At 38.7% G+C, this 23,087-nt stretch overlaps 1 protein-coding gene across 8 annotated transcripts in view; it reads right to left on the reverse strand.

The window, feature by feature from the left end:
• The window catches only part of LOC137321812 (intersectin-2-like), a 218,164-nt gene that overhangs the window by 40,601 nt on the left and 154,476 nt on the right, over positions 1–23,087 (reverse strand). For 6 of the 8 annotated variants that reach the window (XM_067984497.1, XM_067984500.1, XM_067984499.1 and 3 more), the window contains 10 exons: positions 22,959–23,086; positions 21,771–21,946; positions 19,699–19,843; positions 17,511–17,716; positions 16,840–16,901; positions 15,082–15,248; positions 14,235–14,280; positions 13,553–13,674; positions 12,153–12,249; positions 10,745–10,936 (listed from right to left, as the gene is read on the reverse strand). In XM_067984497.1, the coding sequence (XP_067840598.1) occupies positions 10,745–10,936; positions 12,153–12,249; positions 13,553–13,674; positions 14,235–14,280; positions 15,082–15,248; positions 16,840–16,901; positions 17,511–17,716; positions 19,699–19,843; positions 21,771–21,946; positions 22,959–23,086 (1,341 nt within the window). Of the gene's footprint in view, positions 1–4,819; positions 7,776–10,744; positions 10,937–12,152; positions 12,250–13,552; positions 13,675–14,234; positions 14,281–15,081; positions 15,249–16,839; positions 16,902–17,510; positions 17,717–19,698; positions 19,844–21,770; positions 21,947–22,958; position 23,087 lie in introns of those variants that run through there. The other 2 variants (XM_067984504.1, XM_067984503.1) reach the window with 2 other exon arrangements.

Here is a 23,087-nt window from a genome sequence, read left to right on the forward strand (position 1 = left end):
ACAGAGAGAAGGAAAATGCTGCTGTCAACTTCTTTCCTCCGGATCACCTGCAAAATAAATGTAGGGCCCTTGTTTGATGTTAAAGCCTCGGTGAACTTACAGCTTAATTTCCCTTGAAGTTATATTTGTCTTCTTGTTTTTTATTTTAAATTGTAATAATTTAGGATGGATTTAAAATATCAATCTCCTTTCCTTACATTAATTCATGAAAAAGTGCCACAGAAAAATGAACCACACAATACACTTCTGCAACAAAGCTGTACTAAAGATCAACAAGGGCAAATATTGAGATTTCCTTTGCTGGCCTATATATAATAAATATTAATTTTTCTAAAGCAGCATATCTTAAAGTCAACTTTAAGATATACTTAATTTGGTTATGTACAATGAACCAAAAAAAGTAAGCAATCTGGTAGTAAGGGAGCATCCTGGAAATAATGACTATAATTTGGTTAAATTCACCATCAGGCTTAAAGGAGAAAAAACAAGGTTTTGGACTTAAACAAGGCTAAATTTGAAGGGATGAGGAAGAAATTGGCTAAAATGGGGTGTGAGAAATTATTAATCTGCAAACAGTAAAATCTATTCAAGAAAGTAAATAATAGATTACAAAGCAAATATATAATCCTGAATGGTCAAACGGGTGCTCCTGGGTTGTGCAATCATGTGGTTAGGATCATTATTAAACAAAAGGAGAATTTTGTCAAGGCAAAAAATAGTGGTAAAAATAAGGACTGGGAGGATGATAGAAAGCAACAAAATAAGACCAAGAAAAGAAGAGGAGGACAGACATGAAGTATGAAAAAAGCGTGTAGATGGTATCAAGGGCAACAGAAAAAGATTTTATAAGCACATCAAGAAAAAGAGTTGTAAAGGAGGAAGTTGGCCTATTAAAACAGATTTAGGTCTGACAACAGTAAAGGATAAGGCCATGGTAGAACTGAAAAATGAATGTTTTACTTCCTTTTCACAGTAGAACAGGAGGATATGATATCAGAGAAGTCTAGAGATTAATGAAGAGGAGAAATTGACAGTGATTAACATTAAAAAATTGTAATGGATAAATTAATGGATCGAGCCAGACAAACATCCAGGCTTAGAAGGTTTCCACTTGAGGCTACTAAATAAATTAGCAAGGAAATTAGGGATGTGTACCACCATTATTCAAAAAAGGGAGGAACAGACAAAAAAAGTCACAAAGTCCAGTAAGTTTAATATCAGTAGTGGAAAAATTGCGTGAATCCGTTAGTTAGGGACAAAAACAACAACTATATAGTGCCCTTAATGTAGAAAAATTTCCCAAGGCGCTTCACAGTAGTGTAATCAGACAAATGGACACCTAGCCAAAGAACGAGATATTCGGAGGGGTAACCAAAAGCTTGGTCAAAGAGGGAGGGTTTAAGGAAGGTTTTAATGGAGAAGGAGGTATTTAGAGAAGGAATTCTAGAGCATGGAGCCTAGGCAGCTGAAGGCATGGCTGCCAGTGGTGGGGCGAGACAGTGATGCATTAGAGGCCAGAGTCAGAGGAAGAGAGAGTTTGGAAAGGGGGTGTAGGGCTGGAGGTGGTTACAGAGATAGGGAGGGTGAAGCCATGGGAGAAGATTAAACACAAGGGTGAGAATTTTAAAATTAGAGGTGTTGGAGGACCGGCAGCCAACTTAAGTCAGCAAGGACAAGTAAGCGGGACTTGGTGCGGGATAGGATACAGACAGCAGACTTTTGGATGAGCTGAAGTTTACAGAGCATGGAGGTTGGGATGCTGGTCATCAGAGTAATCGAATAGTTGAGTCTGGAGGTGACAACGGCATAAATGAGAGTTTCAGCAGAAGTACTGGGGCAGGGGTGGGCGATGTTACAGAGCTGGGCACAGGCGGTCTCCATGATGGAAAAAATATGGAATCAGAAGCTCAACTCAGGTTTGAACAGGACGCCACAACTGTAAACAGTCTGGGAAGGGGGATGGAATTAGTAGAAAGGAGTTTGTAGCAGGAGTTGAAGATGTTGGCTTCGGTCTTTCCAGTGTTTAACTGGAGAAAATTGTGGGTCATCCAAGACTGGATATCAGACAAGTAGTCTGATGGCAAAGGGATCAAGACAGGTGGTGGAGAGGTAGAGATGGGTGTCGTCAGCATACATGTGGAAGCGGACGCTATATCTGCGGATATCGTCGCCAAGGGGCAGCATGTATATGAAGGAGTGGTCCAAAGATAGATCCTTGGGGAACTCCAGTGGTAACATGTGGGGCAGGAGGAGAAGCCATTGCTGGAGATGCTCTGGCTCCAATTTGATGGTAAGTGTGAAAGCAAGCAAGGGCAGTCCCAATGAGCTGGAAAATAGAGGAGAGACGTTGGAGGAGGATAGTGCAGGCGACCTTGTCAAAGGCTGCAGAAAGGACAAGAGAAAATGCACCAGGGTCAACTAGGAACAGAGTGAGTGTGCACTTGGAATTTTAAGCTAATTAGAAAGAGTAAGCCTAGTTTTAGGAAAGGCAGGTCATGACTTACTGACCTAATAACAACAACTTGCATTTATATAGTGCCTTTAACGTAGTAACACGTCTCAAGGAGCTTGACAGGAGCTTAATCCGACAAAAATTGACATCGAGCCGAAGAAGACGACGCTAAATAGTGTTCTTTAAGAGTCAGTGAGGTGGTAAATAAAGGAGGCACTTGGAGATTGAACATGAGATTACTAGCTAAAATTAAGGTACATAAAATTAGAGCCAACCTTGTGGCATGGATAAGAAAGTGGTTGGGAAGTAGGAGGCATAGAGATCAGGTAAAAGCTACAATCTCAGGTGAGAAGTGACAAGTGGTTTCCCCCAAGAATCAGTGACTGGGTCCCAGCTTTGCACACTACATATAAATCTCCTGGATTTAGGAAAAGATGGGTGGATATCCAAGTTTGCAGAAGATACTAAATGGCAAAGATAGCAGAAAATTGTAAACAGACAGATAAACGAGTAAGTGAATCGACAGCAGATACAATTTAACATCAGAAAGTGTGAGGTAGTAAACTTTGGACAGAAGAATAGCTGGTGGGAATATAATCTAAATGTGGAAGGACTGTATGAGGGAATAGATGAACAAAAGGATTTAGGAGTCCATTTGCATAAGTCATTAAAAGCTAGTTGGAAGATGGAAAAAGAGATCAAAAAGGCTAATGGGTACTGGGCTACACCACACGAGGTATAGAATATACTACTGCAATTAGCTAGGTAAGACCTGATTTTGAGTATTGCATTGTGTTTTGGCTATGCCACCTTAGGACGGTTACACTGGTGTTGGACAGAGTCCAACAATGCTTCACCAAGTTGATAACTGGGAAATAGCTATGTTGAAAGAGTGGGTAAATTTGGGTTATATTCTCTAAATACAAGTAAGTTAAGGTAAAAGGGGTTTAAAGCAATGAATTGAATTGGCAAGGTGGAAAAGGAATGACTCTTTCTTGTAGTAGGGAAATCTGGAATCAAAGGAACATGATCTTGAAATTAGAACTAAGCTGGTTAAAAATGAATCCATAAAAAATGTCTCTACAAATGGTTACGGTCAAAGATGTGAAATCAATTGAGTTTTTTTTAAAAAGGTAGATAGATAATTACTTGAGAAGTAAGGGTTTTAAACAATATGAAGAAAAGGTGATGAATTAGGGGTAAAAAGATAAAGAGCTGCCATGGTTAACAGGATGGTGATAGCTGAAGTTCCTATATTGAAGAAAAAGTTGCACTGGACATCAGAATGTAGTCAATATGTGGCATTATTTCTCCTAACTATTATAAAACTCAACTTTTATTTTTAAATAAGCACTTGGAAAATTGAATTTACAACTATTTCTTCAAGGGTAGGAAAATTAATTCCAACCCCCTCCCTTCCACACCGCTATTGATGGGATTATATTTTGCAACATTGGGATCAAGTGTCTGTAGATTTTATAATTCCAATCACAAAATATCTTCTATTTGTCAGCTTGGCTCGGCTAGTAGCTCTTGCCTTTTGATTTAGAAAGTCATGGGCTCAAGCCCCGCTCTAGAACTTGAGTATATAATTTAGGCTGACACTTCAGTGCAGTAGTGAGGGAGTGCTGCACTGTTGGAGGTGCTGTGATTTCTATGAAAAGTTAAACTGAAGCCCATCTGGCTACTCTGGTAGATACAAAAGATTCTATGGCACTTTGAGCAGTGGACGTTCTCTCAGTGGCTTGGCTAACGTTTCTCCCTCAGCCAATACAAAAACAGATTAACTGATTATTAATATCATTGTGGGACCTTGCTGTGTGTGAGTTGTCTGCTGAATTTGTCTATGCAACAACAGCGATTGCATTTCAAAAGTAATTAATTGTTGGGCAAGCCTTTGGGTTCAGAAATGTATTGAAATATCGACATGATCGAGATAAAGTGAACTGTTTATTTGTCCTAGCATGTGTCAACTGTAGTTAAGTTTATTATTGTACCAAATATACTACGCAAAAGCTTCATCTGATGAAAATTAGTTAGGTGAGGCACCCATGCCTGTGCTGTTTGTGGCCAGTTGTTTACGTGCATTTCTTAGACTTTCAGGCAGCCTGATTACTGGGTTTGTCTTGGGGAAGCTTGTGGATGAGTTGTCAACAGCCCCATCGACTGGCTATGAAATCAGTAATACTCTGAGCTAGCAGACAATGGTACGTAATAATTCTTTTAAACTGCAGTAACAGTACAATCTTTATCTGTATGTTAATAAGCACCTGTGCAAGTAATTAGAAAAAGGCAGAAAAATACAAAATTCAATCAAGTTGTTTCTTTAAATGTAGACAAAAACAGAAAATTCACACTCTCGTACCCTCAAGTTTATATATTTAATGAAAACTTGCATAGTACAATAGTGATAAATGCATATACACACGCAAGTCCATTTATATGTAGATCTGATAGAAGCAATTTCTTCATGTAAGCAAATCTCTAACAAAATTCCAGTTTGTCTTTGATTTAGTCATCACTGGTACAGTACGCAGCATTTCCTGTTATGTGCAAATCTCATTATAAGCAGCATTTATGACCTTTGCACCAATTGTAATAACAGGATATCACTGTGCTTGCATAGTTGTAAAGCTATGTTTTAATGTTCATGCTAACACTTAACAGAAAATCTTTATATTACATTTGTATTACTCTCATAGTCATCAGCACTAGGACTTAATACTGAGCAGAACTACATGCTTATCAGTTTGTTAGATTGGTTCAACCTTTGCTGGAAATTATACCTTGCACTTCCTAGCAAAGATGAACTAACATGACCAAAACTGAAATGTACACTTATCTAGCCAACCTGTTCGATCTATCCATCTTGGTTTAAAGCTGCACTGCCCACAATTACATTTTCCACCTAGAATAGCTTCACTGTAAATAAATCAGGTTTGAAATAAAAAGGATATGTCTTCAAGATTGTTTCTAGAGGAACCAACAGTGGCAAGTGTACAGTTTATGCACTTACAGAGCTGAGGTCTGCTCTTCACCTCCGATTCCTATCAGTAAATCAGAAATCAGGTATAAGAGCAAGGGTTAGCTACAGATGCAAGTCACACACTTACCAATCTTAAGTCCCACTGGAAAGAATTAAGTACCTTCAAAGTAAATTCTATTTCAAATGCAATTTGCAGGGCAGGTAAAAAAAATAATTATAGGACAGGGCAGCTTTAAGGAGAATTTTATGCATTGCATTGCACATTGTCTAAAGACAGCAAAAGCAACTATTTATCTAAATGGTGCATCTTCTGCCACTTTAGTATGAGCTAAATCACCGATAAACTCAGAAAATATTTGGAGTAACTGGATTAGTAATAAAAATATATACACAATACAAAAACAAATGTCATATTACTTTTCCTTTTTTCTACAATGTATGAGCTTTCAAAACCTGATGCCTCCTCTTCGTGGTGATAAAATGGGTACAACCATCCAAAGATGTGACCTCTGAGGTTTCCAAGGCTTGTATGTACAGTGCTATAAAAACTCTCAAAATGTACATCATCAACGTTGTACTAGCTATAAGACACACTAGCTTTATGAAGGTGCAAAATAAACATTTGTCTGCTTGTTCCAGCTACCCAACTCGATGAAGAATAAAAAAAAAGCAAGCAAATGATGATACAATAAAGCTACTAATCTTCTTAATTCAACTGATAATTAGACTATCTTTTAATATATCTCTCTTTAATTAGTCTTCAACAAAGACCATTCTCAGAAAATAGATTTTGAAGGAGTTTCCCCCACCTTGTTACATAGCAACAGATTCACACATTACCCAAGAACTTTTTAACTCTTTAACCCATAGAGCAGTGTTAGCTACTATCTTTCACTGAGGACTGCAACTCAGCATTGTCTTGTTTGAGACGCCACTCTCAGGAATGCACTAACACACTGCACCACGGGGTGATGGAACTCTGGTCCATACCTGTGAACTTGAATTCAAATGCATCACCTGGGCAGTTACTTAACGGAGGCCAGACATTTCCCCACACAAATAGGGCAAGGAAAAAAAACAACAGAATCGCTAGTTTTACAGCTTTACGCAAGTACTCTCATTTGATCTATGCATGCTGAAGTAGCCCTGCCTCCTAATAGCATTCTCTTGCTTTCTCTCTTTGGATAGCAAGAAGAGGAGAGGGAATAGCCCTGAATCTCAACTCAGTTTTGCACAGCGAGGAGGGGAAACGAATACAGTCCCAGGCACATATGGAGCACCAAATGATCACAGCCGAAAGAGTAGAGGGCCACGAGTGGTCTTTGAGCCATGTTATGAGTAACATTGCCATGGAGGCTCTCTCATTAATACTGCTCAGTCCAGAGATTAATTCTGAAATACAAAGAAATCTCCATGCAAGTGGCACTGCACTGGAGATGTCAACACAGCAGTTCAACAGATGAAATGACTAAATGGTCAAAAAGAGCACTTAGAATAAAACATTTGACTGTTATCTCCAGTCATTGAACTTCGGATGGGTTTCCAAATATGCTTTAATGGGTTGAAGAGTTAAAAAGGGTTTATCAGGACAGGGCACAAAGAAACACTTACATTTCAAATGCTTACTATTAATGCTAATAGTGGGTCTTTTTGTGACAACTTTTCACTTAGGAGCAAGGAAGGCCCATCTTACAAGATACAATATTCCAATGATTGCACAAGGTCTAAATTGTCTGAATGATGGGACAAGAAAGCACAGAAATAATGAAGGCGACAGGACAGAAAGCCACAGAAAGACCCACTATCCTTCCTTTAAATCAACTCGTGAAATACAAATTAATAGGGCTTTCACTTTCAGAGGGGAAAATAACCTTTGGTTATTTGAAAAGGCAAACTTTTTGAAATCTTTACACGTAAATGTGATCAGGCGCAACATATTTTAAGACCACCTCTGCATTTTTCCACCCTTCCACAGTTGTGTAAAAGGTGCATAAATCACAAGGTCCCAAACTGCTGGTCCCGATTACAATTACACACAAAGATTGAACTAATGTGGGAAGTCCATTTGGTAACTGTTAACTGAGTAGCTAACGAGTTAAGACCATGTGAGGTTATCTAATTAACCAAACAACTGAAAGCCCTATAAACTAAATAAGATAGATATTATCTGATCCATTTTCTGCAATATTTAATAATCAGTAGGATTAATCATGCGGCATTCATTTGATCAAGACTGTACGCGTATGCCCAGCGTCCACTCTGTAGTGAAACTGGGGATAGTGGGTCTCTTTGAGGGCTTTCATACTCTGACTTTGAGAAGAAGGCAACAATACGGTCCTAAAAAAAAAATGAGGAAACAAAAATAAGAAAACAGAACACATTTACAGATGAAAAGGTAGAGGTACAGAATGAAAGACACAGTAACTATGGACAATAAATGAAATTTCAAAGATGTATACAGTTTTGTGCCAGAAAGCAGAAGAGTTAAGAGCAAAAAATCAACAATTAAGGAATGATGATCAATGCAAAATCATCTTAAAATTTTATACATTTAGATATTTCCATAAGTTTAAAATATTATTTTCTAAGGAAGACACTGGTATAAAATTACAGAATCCAGTTATAAAATGGTTCAACATCAGATTGTTTTTCACGATGTGCTTTAAGCCACTTTTACAGATTATGTTTAATGCTGAAATGAGTAATGGAATGGTACAGGTTGAGACCAAAACAAGCTTTATCTTCTATCTTATCACTCATGAGTCCTTATTAGCAGAACAATGCATTGCATTAATCTGATGAACGGTGTTTTTGCCAAAACAACAGTGTTTTAAAGAAACCAGCAGTTACAATTTTTTCTCTCTACTTTCTCCCTTTATCTCCTGCAAGGATTGAATTATACTGGGATATTGGTCTTTCCTTCTGCTCTCCTGAAGGTCTTGATTCCTGTTTGGGGTATGGTTCCCGAGTGCTGGACGCCTGCTGATTCTTCACCCAACTGACCATTCTTCATGTGTGAGCCTAGACAGTGAGTGTCAGCAGGATACTTGGTGGTGGAAGGGAGGCATCAATTCAAATGAGCTCAACCTGCCCTTGCTCGAAGTCCACGCACATGCACTTTCCAGGAGGAGTCACTCGATAGCAACAAGAAGCAGGAGCTCGGACTTTTTTTTCCTTCTCTAGCCCAGGAGCATTTTGGTCAATTATAGTGTCCCTATTGCCATCCCAACCAAGATAAACTAACTCGACACAAATCAGGTATTAAATTTGGGAACTTCCTCAGTATTGCACCAGGTAGTGCATTTACCATCCGAGCTACTGGAGGAAAATTATAATATTGATTAAAAATTACAAATAAGTGGATGCAAGCTGACACTTCTAGTTGGAAATGGACTTAAGCATTTTGTTGACCAACACTAACTGCAGCAGAGAATTGAGTTTCGGAACAAAGTCAGGAAGCACTTCTTCACAGAAGGGGTAGTGGAAATCTGGAACTCTCTCCCCCAAAAAGCTGTTGAGGCTAGGTCAATTGAAAAATTGAAAATTTCAAAATTGAGATTGGTAGATTTTTGTTAGGCAAGGGTATTAAGGGATATGGTACCAAGGCGGGTAAAAGGAGATAAAGTATAGATCAGCCATGATCTAACTGAATGGCGGAACAGGCTCGAGGGGCTGAATGGCCTACTGCTGTTCCTATTTTCCTATTCGAGTTGTTAGTCCATCTTGGTAGACATGATTATTATTAGATAAAATCTGCTGTTTTAATTTGTGAAATCTCTATTTTAAAAGTTACCTATTTCCTATTTCATTGGACTTAAAAAAAAACCCATACAAGTTACAGTGACTGCTAACAGAGGCTTGACAGCAGCCTGAGAGCAGGCTGTCTTTTCATGCACGGGAATAGTGTGCAGCAGTCAGGATAAAAAATAACCTCTAAAATTTGTGGGGCAAAATAAAATGGCAATCCTATTTCTTCAGCAGGTATGTAGTGATGGAAAGGCAGCAATGGCTAGAATTTGGGCCTGACCCTGATACTTGTTTGATTCAGGGTCAGAAGTGATTACCTTTCAATCACATACTCTTTCGAATCTGGATGACTTCAGAGGAGGTGTGAACTGGAACAGTACATATCTAATCGATAAATCAAAATGTAAAAAGCTAATTTTGAAGTTGTATATTTCTGAAACATAGGTAAAAGTGCAGTTTTATCCTCCCCAAACTTTCTTTACTTTTCTTCTGATATCACGGACTCTTGCTGTGGTTTGGCTTCATCAGTACTGTGAGCCGAGACAGTGAAGCTACTCAATCATATATGGGACCACAGCGGAGTCAGATCCCGTTTTCACCCATGATCCATTCACAAGTGCTTTCGACAGAAGTAACTAGATAGCAATCAGGAACAGGAAGTCCTGCTGATTTTTCCCTTCCCGAGCTCAGAGTGTTGAGATTAATGGTGATGTCCTAACAGTTGTCCAGCTGAGCTACCTTAGCACAAGTGAGGATTCGAAGTGAGGATTTCTTGATACACTAGGTGATGACAATGGGCCATGAGAAGGGCTTAAAATACTTGGATTTTATGTTAACTCTACATGAATTTAAGGTTGTTTTATCAATACAGATAATTTCCTTGATCCTTCTTTGGATGTAGTTTCCAATTGTAGCGGGTTAGCATTTTTATATTGTAGCTGCATTTCCTTTACTTTCTGATTACTATTACTTGTGTCATTCTAGATTTAGCTGGAAGAATGTCAGCACAAATGTATCATTTTTCAGCGATACAAGGAACCGAATACATTTCTTGGTGACCAATAAATTTTGCCAATGATTATAAATAGCACTTGTATGTTTTTCTTTAATTTGAACGACCGATCAGCAATCAGATTTTCTGTTTGCAATTGCTGATGGGCTCCTGTATATTTCCAATGTTTTTTAAATTTTCAGCATTTGCAATTTTTTCTTTTTATCTTGGCTTCAAAGACAAGTAGGCCACAGGGCAACAGAATTAAAACTGAATCTTGGTCTGTTGAACACAATGTTGTGAACTTCACTAGTAAAGGTACGGCAACAATTACAATATCACGTAGCAAATTTTATAAAAAGGCCACCAACACTTGCTCATCAGGTTAAATTTGCGACGGATGTATCAATTACTTTTCACTTGATATCCCCACAATGGCCTTTTACTCCTTACATAACTCTACCAGAAAGCAGTCACAATTGATTAGCAAAATGTTAAAAATGTAATCTTCCAGTGTTTGTCTCAATTTTCTTTAAGGATAGTATATGAATAGTTCTTCATTACTTACACTGCTGACTTGGATCAGAGTCTGTGGTTATCTTGACATAATTGGAAGGGAATAAGCCGTTCATTCCATTCAGTTCTCCCTGCCACCAATCGGAATCATCCTTGTTCAGCACATTAATGAGCTGCCCTCTAGTGAAACTGAGTTCATCTTCGTTCACGGCAGTATAGTCATATATTGCTATGACCTGACAGACTATGGAAAAAAAACATTGTGAACTCAAGTGAGTGAGTGCGTCAGAGAGAATGAGAATGTGTGTCTGTGTACATATACATAATTGCACACATGCAGAGAGAAATCAAACCCGACAGAAGGCAAAAAGCAAACAAAATCACAAAGGACAACCAGAGCCTAAGAGTTAGAAACATAATTAAGATTTGCAGACGGTGAAGGTGTTTTCATCCGTTCTTCCTATCATCAAATAATTGAAAAGCGCAATGTAAAAATTATAATTAAATTCACAAATTTTAAAAATTGAATATTCTATACCGTTAGCTATCTTTCTACATAACATGTGTATATATAGTGATGGATAATATAGTGGTTATGTTACTGGACCAGTAATTCAGAGGCCTGGACGAATAATTCAGATAATGTGAGTTCAAATCTCACCCTGGCAATTTAAAAAAATCTGGAAATAAAGGGCAACAAGGGATGAGCAAAAATGTCTCCCTTTCCAGTGACACCCACATCCCAAGAATGAATTTTTTAAAAATGCAGCCAGCATTGCCCAGATTCTGAGAAAGGACAGCATATAGCTGAATGCCACCATGTAATACACTAGCACAAGCAATCTGATTTAGTAATAACAATGTCAGCTGTGGCTCAGTGGTAGCACTCTCGCCTCTGAGTCAGAAGGTTGTGGGTTCAAGTCCCATTCCAGAGACTTGTACACAAGATCTAGGCTGACACTTCAATGCAGTACTAGGGAATGTCGGAGGTACCGTCTCTTAGATGAGATGTTAAACCGAGGCCCTGTCTGCCCGTTAAAGATCCCTTGACACTATTTTGAAGAACAGCAGGGGAGATCTCCCAGTGTCCTGGCCAATATTTAACAGTCAACCAAAATCACTAAAAAAAATAGATTATCTGGTCATTATCTCATTGCTGTTTGCGGGAGCTTGCTGCAATTGGCTGCTGCGTTTCCTGCACTACAACAATGACTACACTTCAAAGTATTTCATTGGCGGTAAAGCGCTTTGGGACGTCCTGAGGACATGAAAGGCCTATAAAAATGCAAATTCTTTCCTTCTTTCTTCAACAGGCTTTTGAATGAGTTAACACTTTTAAAAGATCTAAAGTTGAAGTATACCCTCACTAGGATGAAGCACTGCTTTTCAAATCCAGGGTCTTAGACAGTTAATAAAACAAAAGCCACACACTGAGCCATTAGAAAGATGATTCTGCTTACCTGGAGTTGGAGCAGGAGTGGATTTTCCACTACTCTGCCCAAGCAGTTTGACATGGCTGGCAGGGAACCATCCTTTTTGACGCTTTTTACCTCTGGCCTGCAAGTGAAACAGAACAAAAAAAAATGAAAACAAGTAATGGACTGAAAGACATTTCTCAATATGCTCAGTGTCTCAGCCACATGCTGCAGTTTAATTTTCCCCTTATTTTACTGCAGTTCCTTTCCTCTTCATTGGATGATGCTCCATCCAGGAGCCTAAAATGACACGAAGTCAGCCAAGGAAGTACAAGGGCTAGGCACCCTTGAAAGTGAAGCTCACAATATTCCAGCAGGAGCAAAAGATTCAAACCACTTCAATTACAAACCCATTTACCTGTGAAACTATCCTTTTTATTTTCTTCCTGCAAGATACATGACTTTCTTTGGCTGTGGGAATACTGTTTGCCATCTGAGCTGAGTGCACATGTGCCATGGCTGGAGCTATTAGACAGTGGCATTAGTATACACAAGCCAAAAATGAACTAAACTAAAATGTCACCCATACAACAGAAATATCATGATGTTCACCAACTTGGACTTTCAGCACTGGAGCTAAATAGTGGACTGACTAGGATAACATGGCTTAGTAATGCAAGGAGAAGCAAAAAAAAAATGGAACAAGAAAGGACATCTGCCCTGTAAATGTCCCTTTGAAGGTAGATTGCCAAAAATTGCATATCAGATTCTAAATGTGACTTCACCAATGAGTTACACAGAGTAAGTAGTCAATAATCATACACTTGTCCCCTTCATTTTTCACCTTTGTTAATGAACACCACGTTCTATACTTGCTGTTCCAGCGTGAAATCCATGTGCTATTCATAAATCCATCAGTTTAGTTTGTTGAAATCCCTTTGAATGTTATCTCCTTTATGCCTGTCCTCACAGCTTGGTATCATCTTATGTTACAAGAAGTAATAGCTACCTTTCTCTAAAAATACTTTTCACACTTCAAAGTATAATGACTGAAATGTGATGGACGCACACTAGACTCAACTGCCCACAGAATCACTGATCACAACAGTCATTTTGAAGCAAGTGTTTAAATTGCACATGCACAGAATTTTTAAAAATGCTTTTTTTAAAAAAAAAACAACTGCACAGTGAGAAGAGGAACCCAATTCAAAGGTAAAACATCCTAAAGGGATGGAGGGGACATTTCCACTTGTTGCCCTTTTGATTTTTTCAAGAATGAGGACTATTTTATTTATAGCTTGATAAGATAGAAGATAGAGAAGAAAACCACTACGTTCATTTTCTTTACCTCTCCTTGCCACAGTAACCCACTGACCTTGCGATAATGGCAACTGACAATTTTTTTATGCTTATTGTAGAAGTACCAACATTATTAAAATGCTTACCTGTAACTCACCCTGCCACCATCCAGAGGCATTTTTCTTCAGAATAAGTATCAACTGGCCTGGGACGAGGCTGAGCTGCTCGGTACCTGTCGCAGCGTACGCTGAGGTTACCTGAGCAATCTCTGCAAGAAAATATTACAACAGTTACAATGCAAGCCTCCAAGAGAACATTATATTCAATCTGCCGAAATTAAAAATCTTAAAAGAAATCAAAAATTCTGGAAAATTCTGTTTTATGACATCAGTTTTGAAATTGCATACTTCATTCCATCGTAGGTAGAAAATATTTCTAAATGTGCAGTAGTACCCAAATCGATGGAACAGGTCCAAACCACCAATAAAATGATGGTATGGACAGCCAAGACCGTCCCACATCATATCCTGCTTTTATTTTTTTTTATATATATATATAGACAGAAGTTGAAAGCAATTTAAACAAAAAAAAGTATTTGCCCTAGGGTTTCTTTCCCCTTTAGTAAAATCAATTGTTATTAAACCACTAAAACTATACATGCTAATCACAACTTTAATATTTCCAAATAATGTGTTAAGACATAAAATAAATAACAAGTACTTAACCAAACTTCAATAATGAGAACTTCAGTAAGAGCACCGCTTTTCATATTCTTAAACATCAGCACAATTTTGCAGAATGAATACAAAGTATCTGGAGCAAAAGTACCTGGTTTCTTGCTTAACGTTCCTGCTCTTCCCGAACTACTTGATCCCTGAACAAAGAAACAGCAGTCAGAGTTAAACAGAATTTTCTTTCCATGGGGATATTTTTGACTTCCTTTTTTTCTGTAACTTTCCTCTCTCTCTACTTCTTCTGCCTGGTCTGATGCCCTGCAGCTGAAGACAGTGAGGGCATTGCCTGCTCCAAGGCTCCTGGCAATGCCCCTGTAACTGGTCGTGCCAGTGTGACTCTTCCCTCCTATTTTTCCTTTCCTTCATCCCTAATGTTCAGTACCGCCAGAACTCCGCAGAATTAAGCTGTTTAAACTTTACAGTGCTATTTTCAAGAGAAATATCTATAATTGGGCAGCCTTTCCAGTGGAATTCCTCTCAAATCAGTCCTGGAACCGTGCTCTTAATAACATTCAGTGATAGCCTTGATTAGTGGGATGTAAGTAGAATGTTAAGTTTGTTGATGACATTGGGTTTTTATGAAATCAGTGTTCCAAAATAAAAACTTATTTTGGAACACTGTATAGTGATGTAGCAACTAGGCAGATAATAGGAGCAATATTAGTAATGTAGGAGAGCAGCTTGTCTATCCTACCCTCTTGGGCATGAAGGTACTTGACCTGAAGCAAGGTCTAGTAAGGGTGGAAGATGAGTAAAAGAGGGTGTGTCTTCTTTACAGCAAAGATACATTATAATCAACAGAGAGTGAGTATGCAAAACAAGTACGATCTTGTAATCTACTGCATTTAAAAAAAAAACTTTCCTTCCCCCAAATTCATATGAAGCGTGCTGTTTTTCAACCCACTAAAGTAATGAAACAAATAATAGAGTGGTAATCTTACATCTGGATCCTTCGGTTTGACGTAATTTGAAGGAAAGACCCCCTTTCTATCATCAACAACTCCTGTCCACCATTCACCTTCCTTCTTAGTGACCAGAATCATCTCACCCTCAGTGAAGGTTAAATCTCCGGTTTCAGCACTTTCGTATGAATATAGTGCAATATACTCTACCAAAAATAATGCAGAATTATTAGTACAATGGATAGATGCCACAGTTCTGTGAGATTTCTTTGAACTAAAAAAAATGGACGCATGCACATATTCTTTTCAAACAGCTAGATTGGATGACTTGAGTCTGTCAATCAGCCAACCTAACCTTATACTTTGCTCTGTCCCCCACCCACATTGAAACAATTTTTGTTCATTTCCTCCCCTTTGTACAATACTTCTCTTTGAGGACAAGCAAGTTCCCAGGCCTCCACTTTAATCAATTGCCAATATATAGTGATTTTCGCCTGTCTTTCCAAGATCTCCTTTGTGACTATCCCCGGTCACTCCCGGGATCACGCAGCAGAAATGATCTGTTCATTACCCCCACCCCCAGAAATTGTACCTTTAATTTGACAAAATTAAAGAATAATATTAATATGCATACAAACCCAGAACTACAATTTTGCATAACATTTCATAGTTGAATTTTTTCTAAGTCTTTAAATATGCTATTTGTAAATAGACTGCAGTGGAACCAAATAGGGCATAATCACATTATTATTTTTATTTCTGCCAAACCATCTTCAACACAGGTAGTTAGTTGAACAACAATACAGTTAAACACCACCAGGCCACTGGTACAGTGAGGCTGCCAACATTGCTTTGTAAATGACCATGTCTATGTAATGTTACAAACATTTGCATCAGACTTTAAATTTCTGAGGGGTTGTATATCGCGTCAGGCTCCAGCTGAGATTAGGAACTCACATGAGCAATCCTGTGTTTCAACCAGAGTCTCGCTAATTTTGTTACAGCCTATCAGCAGACCAACCTGTCATCTGTGTCTTCCTTGGTTACTAAAACATAGGGAGTATATCTTATTTAAAAATTCACAAAACTTACAGGGAGAGGTTAGACAGACTGGGACTTTATTCCCTGGAGAGTAGGAGGTTAAGGGGTGATCTTATAGAAGTCTATAAAATAATGAGGGGCATAGATAAGGTCGATAGTCAAAATCTTTTCCCAAAGGTAGGGGAGTCTATAACGAGGGGGCACAGATTTAAGGTGAGAGGGGAGAGATACAAAAGGATCCAGAGGGGCAATTTTTTCACTCAAAGGGTGGTGAGTGTCTGGAACGAGCTGCCAGAGGCAGTAGTAGAGGCGGGTACAATTTTGTCTTTTAAAAAGCATTTGGACAGTTACATGGGGAAGATGGGTATCGAGGGATATGGGCCAAGTGCAGGCAATTGGGACTAGCTTAGTGGTATAAACTGGGCGACATGGACATGTTGGGCCGAAGGGCCTGTTTCCATGTTGTAACTTCTATGATTCTATGATTCTATGATTCATCTGATGCTACTGAGCTATACTGACCTATTCCCACCTCTGCAGTGGAGAGGAGGAAGGAGAAGCCAGTGACACTAACCATGGGAAAAAATAGACCCATTTGGAGGTAACCATTGGCAAAACTAGCATTACTTTCAAATACATTTGTATTTTGAAAAAATCTATCTCCCTGGCAGTTACACTTCATGCATACTAATGCATAGAATTTTCTGATAAAATTAATCATGGAGTCATACAAAAGAGTTATTACAGGAGTTTTACCTTCTACCGGCTGGGAGGCTGGGTTGGAGCTCTTGTCTACTGAAGCATAAATAGGTTCTGGCCTGTTGACATAAGTTATTGACATAGTTCAGCCACATAAATAATTTTGTATTTGGCATGAAACAAAACTGAATATATTTTTAACAACTAACTTCACTAGCAAAGGGCACAGATTACAAAAGAATCTAAAAAGGACTGTTCAGAAATAATTATACATGTGGCATTGTACATGGGGAGTCAAGACCAAGCGTAGTCTTCAGGTGAAGTGCGGTTAGAGGGTGGGGAACAATTGGACCAGGGCACGCTGACATAATTCAGACCCATTTTAAAGTCATATATCCTTTCATTATTTTTGTATTTCCATTGTAGGTTCCTATGACCATATTTATAATGGAAACTGCTTATGTAAACTAGTCACATGATAATTGTGCCCGCCTGCCAATGATGGGGCAGTGTATAGTTACAGCCTGACAAGTTTTACTTTCCATTATAAATGTGGACATAGGAATTTATAATGAAACAAATTATCAGGACGTGTAAGTAGACATACAATTTTTAATACATTAAAACATGTACATGTCTATTATTAAATTTCATATGTAGTTTACATTATCAACTGCCTGATTTAACTGGCCTGCCAGTACTAGAAATCAACACAAGTAAAAACTTACTTCGCTGATGGCTGTTCATGTTCAGTGATAACCTTGACATACGATCTGGGAAACCAGCCCTTTGCACCGTGAACCTCTCCAAACCACCAGTTATCCTGCTGCTCCAGGACGTCAATGACATCGTCTTTTGAGAAATTCAAGTGGTTCTCTTTCTTTGCCGTCCACGAACAAAGTGCCAGTGCCTTAAAAGCTTTTACACTTTCGACCTAAAAAAGTTGATTTTTTTTTCTGACAACTGTTTTTTTTGGAATTTCTTCAATATAACAAAATTAAGAACATAGGAACAACATTACAATAAATATTACAGAACAGTGCACCTTAAAAACCAAACAAAAGGAATGCAGAGACAGGTGGTGATTGTTAATCGGCAGTAGTCCCGGGGGCAGTGCTGGATGCAGGGGTGAGCGGGATGGGAAGGAAGTTGGTGAGGTTAGTCCCCAGCAGGCACACTGGGCAGGAAGGTTGGTGAGAGAGGAAGATAGGGCAGCTGGGGTTGCTGCTCGTAAGAAGGCAGTGACAATTGCCTCAATGGGCCCGTCAGAGAATGCAAAGAGAAGCACAGAGGGTAGCTGTAGGTTAATTAAAGAGGCATTCAGGCTTGGGACAGCAACAGAAATGTAGGGAGGCAGATCGATGGGTTGGGGTAAGGATTAGGGGAAGCAAAGTAACGGAGAGGACAGAAGTGAAAGGTGGCATGGTTGAGTGACAGGAGGAGGGGGAGACAGGAGTGGAGTACCCGAGATGGGCCAAGAGGAAAAAAAAGGGAGCTAGAAGTAGCGGTTTAGGTTTGGAGCGGCAACCAAAATGCGCACAGATTGGACACAGATGTCTCCTAACCAAACCTGGAACAGCAAGGGCACTGGCCGAAAGTTCTCCTGATCCTTGGGTCCTATTATGAATCTTCTCTGTATTCACTATTTATCAACAATTTGTCTGAACCAAATGCCTTGTTTGTACAATCACAATTGGTCCAGTACAAAGAGGTCAAGTTATTTTCCATGATTGACTCTAGAATCTTAGCACTTGACCTGGGATTTGGATGGGCCTTGATGTAAGAGATTCCCGTTAGTCTGGGTGAAGGGCACAAAACCAAATCAGAATATGGGTGGTGCAAATTATGTACTCTCTGGAGGGCGGATTGCAGGCAGTCTTTAAAATAAATCCTGGGATCACATACAATGCAGGAAAGTATAAATTGAGATTAATAAAGAATATATTGAAAGCAATTCTACTCATTCCTTGGAACAAATGCAACAGATACATCTACTTAAATAAATGGTATATTTTTATAATATCTTCATTTCAGATCCACTGCCACAGCTCACACTGTCTGTGGATCACTGGTAAGAATTCATAATATCAGGATTAGATTTACTTGTACATTTCTAGGGCTATCCCACCCCAAAACGTTTCCTTTTTCTCTCCTGCTTGTGGCCACTTTTCTGTATTGTGTTCGAAGACATTGACATTGTTCTCTATGTGAGCAATGCTATATAAATGTACGTTATCATTGATGATACAAAGTCCAGTGATAAATAAGCCAGGAAAGTGGTTTGGAATGAACATCTCTACGGTTTTAAAATTCTCATCCTCGTGTTCAAATTCCTCCATAGCCTCGCCCCTCCCTACCCTGTAACCTCCACCAGCCCTACAACCTCCAAGAACTCTGCGCTCCTCCAACTCTGGCCTCTTGTGTATTATCCCCCACTCCCTTCACCTCACCATTGGTGGCCGTGCCTTCAGCCATATAGGCCTTAACGTCTGGAATTCCCTCCCCAGACTTCTCTGCCTCTCTCGCCTTCTTTAAGAACCTCCTTAAAACCGATTTCTTTAACCAAGCTTTTAATCACCCATCCTAATATCTCCTTCTTTGGCTCTGTGTCAATTTTTGTCCCATTATGTTCCTGTGAAGCGCCTTGGGACTTTTTCCTATAAGGCACTATATAAATGCAAATTGATATTGCTGAAAGGAGTTACTACTGTCCGTGTAACACTGCGGGGTTGTACCATCCTGCTACGTTTGGAATGTATCTGTAAGAGCAAGAGTACCATTAAGATCCAATTTCACTGCATTGACTGATATATGCAAATAGGAAGCCTAGGCAGATTTTAAGTGCTTTTGAACATCACAGTAAACAGATCATTCTCTTGCACTGAATGGTAATAAGGTAATATTGGACAGACATACCTGGTCGTAAACGGGTGACCAAGAATCAGGAGGAAGAGTTGGAGTAAAAGCAGATTTCTGCCAAATGGGACTGCCACTAATCCCTGAAAAGGCTCGGCTCGGCTGAAAATTCCCTTCATCACCCACTTTACTTTGAGCTTGTGGTCTATTGGAAAGAGGTAGATTTTTTATTGCTTCAGATCAACATTCTTGAGAAAGAGCTGAGCATTTATCAATTATTTACATGGCATGGAAATATACCTTGCATAAGAATTATCATGGTACATAACTGAGCTGTTAGTCCAATTCAGAAATCCACAATAAACACTAGCCTTCCCATAACCCACTGTGCACCAAGGGCAAAGGCACACTTCAATATGTCATGCAATGTATTTGGTTTATTTCAATATTATAAATACTTCTTTTAATGGCAAAATGGTAAACAGAGTTTTTATAGGAAGATGAAAAATTATAGTTATCCAGTCCGTTAGTATTTGTATGATCAAGATCACATTTATCAAATATATATCTTTGATTATGAATAAAATATGAAAATTATCAGTTAAAGTATTCCAATTAAGCAAGAGTTTATGTTCTCTCTCTCTTGCAGTTTCATTATTCAAATTTCATTATTCAATACCTTTTTGCTACAGAACAGAAGAAAAAACAGAAAATAAACATGAAATGAAGATTTTCAGATAACAATACATTTGAGCAACAAAAGCTTTCAGACCACTTGTTTTTATCAAATGCCCTAGTAAACTAATAAGTAACTGTGACAAAATGAAGTCTTTTTGTCTAGTGCTGGTTCAGTGGCTATTGCTTTAAGCTTGGACAAAACACAAACGCCGTAACTTTGGCAGAAACTCTGCAGAAATGTCAGAAACATCCGTTTACTTAATTTATCCAGGATTTCCACTGATTGTAGATCAAGAAACTTCTGTGGAAATTCTATTCCATGGAATTTAACAGCAAGCAAAAGACAGAAATTTGTACCAAGCCTAGCCCAATACATTGTGGCAAGTTTTGTCTGTTATAGGCTTGATTCAAACTTAAACAATGTAATGTGATTGATTCAGTATGTATTTGACTGACAGTTCCTTTCTGAATTTGAGACAGCAGATATTCAAAATCCAGGATGTCCTAGTTTCTCTTCTCCAGAATAAAAGAGAGGACATCTCAAAGAAGCAACCAGTTAGTACCAGTCAGAATGCTATTCCTTATAGAAAAGAGAAACACTGTGTGTAAGTAAAAGCTATTTACAAAATTAATTCTTAGAGTTGCAATCTTTTTTATTATTTTGTCTATTCAAGGAGTTAAGAGGAAGGTTGTCAACTGTAAATACATATTATACGACTGTTACTTATTTACTGTCTGATGTGATTCTTTGCCATATTCTGAGACTAGAGAGAGATCTTATGAAGTACAAGATAACTTCAGGTAGTTAAAAGAAATTAGCAAACAGGGTTTGCTGTTTGTTTCCTGGGGTACATTACCAAAGGCTGACATAGTCTCAAAGCAAGGATAGACATTCTTGAAGGAATGGAGAGTTAGGACTCATCCACTAGGCTAATTTAATTAATAATCTAGGGTATGGCGAGTTAGGACTCACCCACTAGGCTAATTTAATTAATAATCTAGGGTATGGCGAGTTAGGACTCACCCACTAGGCTAATTTAATTAATAATCTAGGGTATGGCGAGTTAGGACTCACCCACTAGGCTAATTTAATTAATAATCTAGGGTATGGCGAGTTAGGACTCACCCACTAGGTTAATTTAATTAATAATCTAGGGTATGGCGAGTTAGGACTCACCCACTAGGCTAATTTAATTAATAATCTAGGGTAAGGCAGCTGAAAAGAACCCCAAAGCAAAACACTAATTAATTACAGAGCACTGATATTTAGACTAAATTAGGTTGCAAACTTGAATAGGAATCTTTCTGAAAAGAATGCTTCGCACAGGAAGATAGTACTGGCACTACAACTGAACTACAATGACTCAAATTGCAATAGCCTTATTATAGAACCTGGATTCTAAAACTCAAGTGAAGATTATTATCCTAATAAAATTAACAACAGAGAAACAAACCCAGGGGACGTTGAGGTAGCTGAAGCAGGTTTTGAGGGTGGCAATAAAGCCCTTTTGGGAGATAAAGGAGCTTCACTCTCTGTCATCTTCTCCACGTAGTTTACTGGGAACCAACCGGATTTTCCTCGTAAAGTACCATAGAACCAGCCTGATTCCCCTACAGTTGTTTCATCAACCTGTGTGTTACAGAATAAAATTAGAAGATTCTGGAGTACAAGCTGGTGAGAAAACTCTCCGCTTGAATTTCAATTCCCAGCAGTTTTTGCATCACCTACTGTCCCTGTAGTCTTAAAAGAAAAAATATACATTAAAAACACACATATATTTATGTGTTCACATGTATGGGTTCATGCAAATTTTCAGACATTTTAACAGAAGGAACAGGGATGGTAGGTAAGGGGAAAAATTGCTGGGCAGGGAAGTATACATAGAAGTTTTTTTTAATGCCCCGATGCTAAGCCACACAGACCAGGATGGTCTGGATGTGATTCCAAGTCTGTGCTGAGTTAGCTGATGGTAAGGATGCTACATATGGCCACACAGCCCAAGTTAGCAAATTAAAAATGGAGTTGTGTCCCTGCACACGATTGCTATGCAGCAATCCCTGTGGACATTGGATGAGAGCAGGATTGAGTGTAGTGCTGATGCCTCACATGGTAGAAGAGGCTGCTGACACTTTCTAGGCTCACACATGAACAACGGCTACGTGGGTGAGGTACCAGAGGATGCCAGGTGCCTGTGGAACCTTACATCAGCAAAGAATAGATGTCTTCAGGAATGGAAAGGAGGGGGAAAAATTGGTTCAAAAGAGAGGAAACCTCATGTGCAGAACCACCACAGTATATAAAAATCTTATTACCACTGTTTTGACATCACAATCACAAAGTCCCTCTCACAAAGCAACTAAAATGGATTTCCTTGGGCTACAAAACACTAAAATTTAGTTTCTAGGTAACCCAACATTAGAAATACAATTTCAAGCCCAGCACTGGGTATAATAAATGCCTCTGTGTATAAGTCTGAATGTGGTTTGTGAATTATCTAGTCAGCCTCCTTTTTGAAGACACTTATTGTATCTGGCCACAGCACATTTGTCTTTCCAGGCTCCTCATTTATCTACTGATTAGACACACGCACATAAAATAAAAATCAAGCGAGTAACAAGCTTGATCGAAAACAAATTCCTACCTCTATTAGATCTCCAGCCTGAAAGCTGATTTCATCATTATTTCTCGCTTCAAATGGATATAATGCTCGATAATTCATCAAGACAGTAGACTTTCTGTGCACGGAGGCTTTACTTTTGTTGACTGGCAC

The sequence above is a fragment of the Heptranchias perlo genome, chromosome 5 (assembly GCF_035084215.1).
Source record: "Heptranchias perlo isolate sHepPer1 chromosome 5, sHepPer1.hap1, whole genome shotgun sequence".
NCBI lineage: Eukaryota > Metazoa > Chordata > Chondrichthyes > Hexanchiformes > Hexanchidae > Heptranchias > Heptranchias perlo.